The following is an 8,785-nucleotide window of genomic DNA, read 5'->3' as shown; positions in this document are numbered from 1 at the left end:
CAGGTACCTTGAGTGGTTAAGGAATCCACAGCTTTCTGATCTTCCTGTAACAAAGGCAAATCTAACTATGCCATCAGTGCAGTAGGAATTGGCGTTTCAGCCTTGGCAATAAATAAATATTCTTAGTTATACTACTTTTAGGGAACTTCCTTATTTGGTTTGTGGGAGAGCAGAGATGAAGTATGGTAATTCTTTGTCCCCCTCTATTACTGGTCGGTGTCTCCCATGAGATTTATACTGCCAGTGTGATTTGGGGCTTTCTAAAATTTTCAAGGTATGAGACTTCATATTAGAAGATAGAACAATGCATTACTGTATGTGGTATTGTTGATCACTTATGGTAAGGTGGAGGCTGCACTTTTTGTAGTCCTGTGTTTGTTTCCTTCGGTCTCCACTTGCAAAACTGTGTTAACTCTGGGAAAGACATTTAACTAGACAGTACTCATGGGTGACAGATGATTTATTTATTTATTTCCAGTTTGATTACCGGGGAAGTCCACTGGGCCAGAACGTGCCCATTTTCAGTGGATTCCCGGGGAGAAAAGCTCCAAAAGCAATGCGAATACAATCTAAGTTACATAGTGCTGAAGGTAAAAAAAATACATGTGTAATTACATTCATACAGTTAGTAAAAAAGCAAAAGCATACAGTATACCTCAAAAACATCATTAAGGAAGGTAGATAAAATAGATTTTCAGTAGTTTCCCTTCAGAGCAGCAAGTTTCAACTGTCTGTAATGAAGAGATCTGAGGTTACCTGATATTTACAATATTTACATACAAGGAGTAGAGAGAGAGAATTACTTAAACTGAGAAGTAGCTTAAGTTTGATTTAGTAGCAATGGAAAAATAATAGCTTTAGAGTAATGTGAAGTGAAAGGATATAGAGGGTTCATAAGGGTAGTTAATTAAATTTAAGTGGGATGAAAGCAGGAACACTTATGTTTAGAGGATAAGTAAGAGAAAAGTTGGGTTTTGAAGGATTCAGAGTTAGATGTTGTTCTAAGTGAAGGAGGGAGAGAGTTCCATTTCCTGCCAAGAGAGTAGGAGAGAAGGAGTTGGCCAGCAGGGCGTTTGGGTTTGTGGATGGCGATTAAATTTTGGTGCTCAGATCTTAGAGATCTATTTGGGATGTACGGAGGAAGGATGTTTGTTAGGGCTGGGCATTTATCAGGGTAGAATATTAATTTGTGAGCAGTGGTTAGTTGGAGATAGTCTAGGTAGTTAGGGAGTTCTAGCCAGTTCAGAGTTTGTAGGGAAAGGCAATGGTGAGTAGAGGTTTTAGATTTGGTTGCAAATTTAGAGATTTTATTATAGCAGATTTCGAGTTTAGAAGAGATGGAAGAAGACAGGTTAGTAAGGAGTGGGGTTCCATATAGTAGAGATGGTAGAAGATAGGTAATTTCTAAGGTATGCCTAGAGGAGTTGGAGAGAAAGCAGTTGTTCCTATAGAGCATACCTAGCTTTTGGTGGGTTTTCTTTATGTTTTTTTGTATGTGGTTATCAAATTTAAGGTGCTCGTCTATGGTGATGCCAAGGAGTTTTGCAGATGGGACCACCTCTATGGTAGAGTTGGTTTGGCTTATGATTTTGAAAGCATTTTTGTCAAAAGTGAAAGCTCTGGAGGGAGGGAAAAGAAGAATTTTAGATTTATTAGAGTTGAGAGAGAGATGATTTTGGTGCATCCAGTTCTCAGTAGTGGAAAAAGCTATTTGGGTTTTTGTCAGTAGTTCAGGAAGGTTAGAGGCGGCACAGACTAAGGTAGAGTCATCAGCGTATTGGATAACTGTTGTGTCTGGGATGGCAGAGTGTAGGTTATTTATGAAGATGTTGAAAAGCATGGGTCCAAGGATGGACCCCTGGGGAACGCCAGTGGATGTAGGTAAGAAGGAGGAGGTAGAGTTTTTCCATCTGACAGCTTGAGATCTGTCTGATAAGTAGCTGGAGAACCATGATAGAGTATCAGGGGAGAGATGAAGGTTTGATAGATGAAAGAGAAGGTGTTTGTGAGAGATGGTGTCAAAGGCTTTAGAAAGATCTAGCAGTACAGTGGAAACTAGTAATCCAGAATCCCTGGCTTGATTGACTGTTTCTAAGAAGGATAATAAGGCAGTAATGGTGCTGTGTCCAGGGCGGAAGCCGTGTTGGGTGGGTGTTAGAAGGTGGTTCTGGGTTAAGAAAGGCATGAGTTGGTGGTGGACACATTTTTCTAGGATTTTTGATAAAGGTGAGAGTAGGGCAATTGGGCGGAAGTTGGTGATATTAGTATTTTTGCCTCCATTATGAAGTGGTAGAATGTAGGCTGATCGCCAAAGAATAGGAACGTATGACTCTTTTAAAGATCTGTTAATTAAGATGATGATAGGGAGAGCAATACCTTCAGCAGCACATTTAAGGAAGGAGGAGGGGATGTTGTCAGGGGCATTAGAGCATGGCTTTAGTTTGAATAAGAGCCTTTTTATAAATGTGGTTGAAACAGGTTTCAGCTGGAAATTGAGAGGACAGTTAAAGGGGTTGTTAGGTGTAAAGGAAAGAGAGTTGGATGTATTATTGTTAGGGAAGGATTTAGTTAGATTAGCTATAGATTCAGTAAAGAATTTGTTGAAGAGAGAGCTTAGATCTGTGTCAGTTATATTAGGGTCTGGGCAGGGGTTATTCCTGGATCCTGGATGGAGAAGGGAATTAACTGATTTCCAGAACTGTTTTGGGCTCTTGTTATGGTTGGACTGAAGTTTATTGTAGTAGTTTTTTTTGTCCAGGGCGATTAGTTTTTTTGCTTGGTTGAGGAGTTGGGTGTATTGGAGCAGGAATGAAGGCATTTTATTTTTCTGGTATAGCTTCCAGGATTTGTCCCTTTGATGTATGATTTGTTTTGTTTCTTTGGATAGCCAAGGGGCAGAATTAGCTTTGACTCGTTTGTTTCTTGGTGGGGCTAGAGAGTTAAGAGTATTTAGGAAGATAGAGTTAAATTGTTCTACAGCGTTGTCTAGGGGAAGAGTATTTAGGATCTTGCAGTTAGTATGTTTAAAAATGTTTGAGAAGATTGTGGGGTTGAAGTTGCTGAGATTACGAGTGTGGATGTAATGGTGTTGATATTGGGTGGAGTTAGCTGAACGGTGTATGAAAGTGGGGAGATGGTCACTGAAGGTGTCAGGGATAGTGCCAGAAAGAATTATTTTGTTTGGATGAGAGACTAGGATCCAGTCAATGATGGATCCTGGGGTATTGTTTTTGTTAGTGTTAGGGTTAGTTTGTGTAGGAGGTAGGGAGGAAGGGTATTTTGTGAGAGTAGGAAGTAGCATAATATAGAGGAATGAGTAGTACAAGAAGTGAGGCTGGGACATAGATAGTATGAAGGATTTTGGATGGCATGTTCAGCAAGGGGAAGTTGAAGAGATAGATGTTGTGGAGTTGTGCAGGCAAAATGGGTGGGGGGCTTAGGAAAAGGATGGGGTTGGAAGTATTTGCAGGGGAGAGAAAGGGAATATATGTGATGAGAAGAGAAATATAATGGAGTGGGCTGAGAAAGAATGGGAGGGGTAGTAAGTAGAGGGACTATGATAGGTTAATTGGTAAAGTGAGGTATAGTGGGGTGGGGGAGTAAGAGTGGGAGGGGTAATGAGGGAAGGACTCTGATTAGTTAATTGGTATATGTGGGAGGGCTTATGAGAGGTATAAAGGTAGAGGTGCTGGGACGGGTGGGAAATGGGGCAGTGTAGGGAGAGGAGTGAGCCCAAGAGGGAACGGAGGGAAGAGCCAAAGGAAGGAGAAATGTGAGGAAAAACAATCAGTAGAGTGCGAAAGCCAGAAGGTAAGTTTGCAGAGATATATTTTAAGTTCGAAGACTGACAGTGAAATTGAGTTGAATGGAGATATATACTAAAATGACAGTATAGAAGGGTCAGAGGCTTTGAGCTTAGAGGAGATGGGAATATGTGGAGTGGAGGAAGAGTTTAGGTAGTCCTGGGAGAATATAGAGGGAGAGAGCAGTGGGGAGATATCTAGGAATCACTGAAGAATGAAAATAAGGTACCAAGTGGGAAAAAGTAGTAGAGACAGCAAGAAGGTAAAGGAGCACCACCTAGTGGGCAGTTTGGATGAGTGTAACAGAGACACCTACGGGGAATATCAGTTAGGGGATGGAAGGGGATTATCAGACTCAGCGAAGGGTAAAATAAAATATGGGAGGGAGAGTAGGGACAATTTAAATAGTTAAGGAAAGGGGAAGAGTTAGCTGCTGGCTGGCCTGGCAAGGGAGCGCACTGCAACCTACTAAAAAATATGTACTACCTTTACAAATTACAAGATGGACAAAGCAGTATGCATACTTTCTCTGAAATGTCCTGGTAGGGAGCAGATGGGATTTTAGGTTGATTTAATGTCCCTTGTATATGGGTTCTCAGCATGGACTTCCATTAGGGTGCATTCAGGAGGAGAAGGAGAATAGGCAGGAACACAAGCTGGAACATGCAAGGGAGAGGAAAAAAAAATGTAATGAAGCAGGCAGTACAGGTGTCAAGAGCTGAGAAGCAGACAGGCATAACATACACAGTTAATCTGAAAAAGTGATAAAATGGACAAAGCAGTTCAGATAAATTAAGTTAACCTCTATCAAGTACCAAATATCACAAACAAAGCTTAGAATATGTAGGAAAATGTAAATAAAAACAAAATTCTAATGTACAATGTAACTTTGGAATAACAGTCAAAAACCAATTAGCTGACAAAAGCTAAGCAAACTGGGACAAATTGCATTGCAAATGTATTCTAACGTGTTCATGAAAATGTTTCAAACAGCAGGAGTCGGTACTCCATATGAGTACTGCTATTGTGGTTAGAGCAATTACTGCAAATAGTGCACACACTCAGATTAATCGACCTGGTCAGATAGCTAAGTATTTAAACCCAATATGTACACAGTATATTTGGATTCAGGCAAGTAGCGTTTGTAAAATACAATCAGCGCAGTTCCAGAAAAGATATTCAAATTACTACTGGCCCAAGTTTTGTTAATCGCCTAGAGCAAGCCCCACAAAAACATTTAGAATAAGTACAGAAGTTACATATTAAAGGCAGCTTGCACAGTTCCAATAGAGCGATTAAACTTTTAAATATGAATTACAACTAGCCCAATATTTATCGCATAGAGCAAGCCTCACAAAAAATTAAAGCAGGTATAGAAGTTACATATTACAAGCAGCTTGCACAATTTCAATAAGGCGATTAAAAAGGGCTCGCACAACAGTTACAGAACAGCATGCTAGTCATAGAACAAACAAATTAAATTAAAATAGCTCTGGTAGATGAGTAAGAGCTTGCATACATCAAGAATTACACAGGGAGAGAAAAATACCTGAATGAAAAATGGTTGCAAGTTTTATATGTGAGCTAGTGTAAAAAATGGTTGCAAATCGTATATGTGAGCTAGTGTAGCCTCAGTCGAGCGGCATACAGAAAGAGTACAAACACCTAACAACAGAACGCTGGATCCATGTGCAGAGCGCTATGTTAAAATAAGCGTTTGCAGTTGGAGAGCGAATTACACACAAATACAATATTCAGGGAGACAAAGCAGGCATAAACATAATTTATAACGTCAGTATAAAATTAGAGACTTCAGAGCACGTATGCTGACTGGCTTTACCTGGTTAACAAATGAGTAAAAATTGCTTGAGGAATTTGAGTCAGAGATTTTTTTCTTGTAAAAATGCTGCCACATACTCAGGTTTTCTGTGCCTGAAACAGCATTGCAGATTAAGCTACATTTTGTGAGATCTCATTTTAGAGCATACAGATACATGTGCCCCAGACAGTAACCATTTGAAATGTCGGGATCCACTAGAGTGAGGCCTGAAACAGAGAGACTAAATGTCCAAAAAACAGACATATATAGTTAGCTGTTTCTTGGAATACTCTGTTTTCTCTGAGTAAGACATTTTTGGGGTTGAGATATAGAAGTTGGTGTGGGGTTTTGCCCCCTTGCAAAAAAGAAGTTTAAAGGAGAAGAGTGATCTTTGAAATTTGCTGTTTTCCTGGGTTTTTGGTCCTTCTTTCTGGCTAGCATAGTAACGTTTAAGACCAGAACCTTAGTAATGACTAAATAAAGTATTCTGGTTTTGCAGGCTATACCAGATGGTGAAAATTCTGTATTCATTTGGCATCTTTGTGACCTACTCCATCCAGTATTATGTCCCAGCAGAGATCATTCTTCCAGCTGTCACGGCATTGGTATCTGAAAGGTGGAGAATGCCCTGCAATCTTATAGTGCGCTCCTTGTTGGTCTGCTTAACCTGTAAGTAAAACTAATAAGTGAAGGTTTTAGCAAATTTTATATTATGTAATCAGTGTACTGTTTCTCTACATGTAGAAGATTTATTGACTTTTTATTAGACTGTGATCATTTAGACTTAATATTTCTTGAATGACAATCCTGCACTAAAAAGACATGTTTGTGTAAATGGGCTTTGTGTACCATTATTGTTTTAATTGTCAAATGTGTACACAATTTTGAATGCCGAACTGACCGATTTCCCATCTGAATTTTAAAGGTTCTAAGTGGTGGACTATTTCTGAAAACCATTGGATGCACAAATTATAGCAGGCTGTCTACAAAGATATTGTTAATCAAATAAAAAGTGGTGTAGAATACAGCTGATAAATATGTATACATCAGTATTGCATTGCTGCTAATCACTTTTGTTTTTTATTTTATAACTCTGTTTGTATGTTGTTTAATGATTTGCTAATGAATACTGCTTTATGTTAGAACATGTATGTTTGTTTTCAAATTAACACACCATCCAGTAATGTGTCTTGATTGCTTTTGACTTAAAATGGTATAATGTGACTTTTAGGGAAGAGAGACATTCTAACTGATAAAACCTTGATTGTGATGGTGTGTAACCTATCTCTGACAGCTTGTGAGGGGCAAGAAAATGAGTCTTACAAGCTTAAGGCTGTTCCATTGACGTACCTGTTGTATATACTTAAAAGAATTTGACAACATTGATAAACCATAGACTGCTAATAATGTTTGGGGAATGTTTCTTTTCAGTGAGTTACTTTGCTATTACTCTGTAAACACATCTTTACCACAGATAACATGCTCACCCTGGAGGTATTGCTTTCATCTTCTGTTATGGAAATATTTTTATTTGTGTTGTACCATAAACTCTTTGTTTTGCACTACATGGTTGGTGGCCTGTATACTGAAATGCACAATAATGTGGCGAGACTGTTGCATTGGGGATTGCGCAAACATTATAATACTGAAGTAGCTGAGAAGCAATGGAAATATGAAACACAAAGCATTATAAATAATGAAGTTTGTATCACATGGGATCACCCATTACCAACAGTTCAAAAAATAGATGCTAGAATACCAGATATAGTAGTCCAGGAAAATAAAATAGCATTTATCATTGAAATTGCTACAGCCCAGTGATTACAAAGTCATAAAATACTAGAATTTGCAGGCAGAAACAAGAGCACTGTGGAAGAAAGATACACAGCCAGCTGAAATAGTAGTAGGGGCAACAAGTCTAATAAAACAGAATTTGGGAAGTTGGCATAATGTTTAAGGTGTTTACTGTACAAACACAACATGCAGAATTTGATTTTCACATGAGGTAATTGGCTAGGCTTAAAATGGCACACAAGGGCAGTTAGCCTAGTACTAATGTATAAATCTATGTACCATGTCATTCCATATGGATTACAGAAAGAGTCATTTCTGGGATTGAAATGATACTAATTTCATGAGTTTAAATTATACCCTGATTTAGGAATGGAGTTCACTGCTGTCTTGGTATTATTAACCCAAAAGACTTGGTGAAATTAATTCAATTTCCAAATCTCTCCGTAGACAACATGGTAGGTATGGGCATCCTGAGACAATGTAGCAATTGTCCCGTTTTCACAGTCAACTATATAATCTTAAAAAAAAACAAGCTCAGCATGTGAGAGATGCATATGCACAATTTTACTGGAGGTAAAAATCCTACATACAAACAAAGTTGTCAAGAGCAGACACATGACCTTCACCACACAGTGCTCATCACATATAGACCAACTTATGCTGAGGCACTTAAAAGCAGTCTTCCCAATCCATAAAGACCTCCTAAGCCTATAAATGGTAATGCCTATCCTCAGCAGTCACCAAAAGCAACACCAAACCCACACATAGTCCTACACCCATAAGAGCACTGCCCGTAAGGCAAGCCAATATATTACCACGAACCAGCAAGCAGGAACACGATCAGAGACGGCTTAATAATATAAAATGATTTATTGAATCCAAGTAAAGTTAGCGCTTTCGGCCAAACCAATGTTCAGCCTTTATCAGACAAACAGCAGAATGTGAAATGAAAGACTTTTTATAAAGCTGACATGTATTAAGTGCCAATCAGGAACAAATGCATTTATTAGTTAAATATAACTATGGTAACCTTAACGAAGTGAATTACATTGCTTATAGGAAACACTGAAATAGTGTTCCCCAAGGCAATTACTTAAAACGATACAAAATCTTGAGAATTACTTAAATTAAAATTGTAATATATAAAATGTACTATAAAGTACATCCAATAACATATGTTTAACATAGACTATGTTTAAAACATTTAAAATACAAATTAACCTTCAACCTTACATTGAGCACCACATTCTTATGACAAAAATCGGACCCCCTTAGATGTTAACTTCTCAGTTTGTTGTATACCACCAGCGTTACCAAAAAAACAACAAGCCTAAGTAGTTGTGTATAACTAATTTCAGGGGATATTTTA

At 38.4% G+C, this 8,785-nt stretch overlaps 1 protein-coding gene across 1 annotated transcript in view; it reads left to right on the top strand.

Moving 5' to 3' along the window:
* Positions 1–7,031, top strand: part of SLC36A4 (solute carrier family 36 member 4) — a gene marked incomplete in the record, with an annotated part of 1,257,367 nt that extends 1,250,336 nt beyond the window's left edge. The window contains 1 exon segment of the mRNA XM_044072201.1: positions 6,122–7,031. Coding sequence (XP_043928136.1) covers positions 6,122–6,299 — 178 coding nt within the window.
* Between the last annotated feature and the right edge of the window lie 1,754 nt (positions 7,032–8,785).

The sequence above is a fragment of the Protopterus annectens genome, chromosome 5.part0 (assembly GCF_019279795.1).
Source record: "Protopterus annectens isolate FY-2018-M chromosome 5.part0, PAN1.0, whole genome shotgun sequence".
NCBI classification, from domain to species: domain Eukaryota; kingdom Metazoa; phylum Chordata; order Ceratodontiformes; family Protopteridae; genus Protopterus; species Protopterus annectens.
This window is presented reverse-complemented; position numbering and strand designations above follow the sequence as displayed.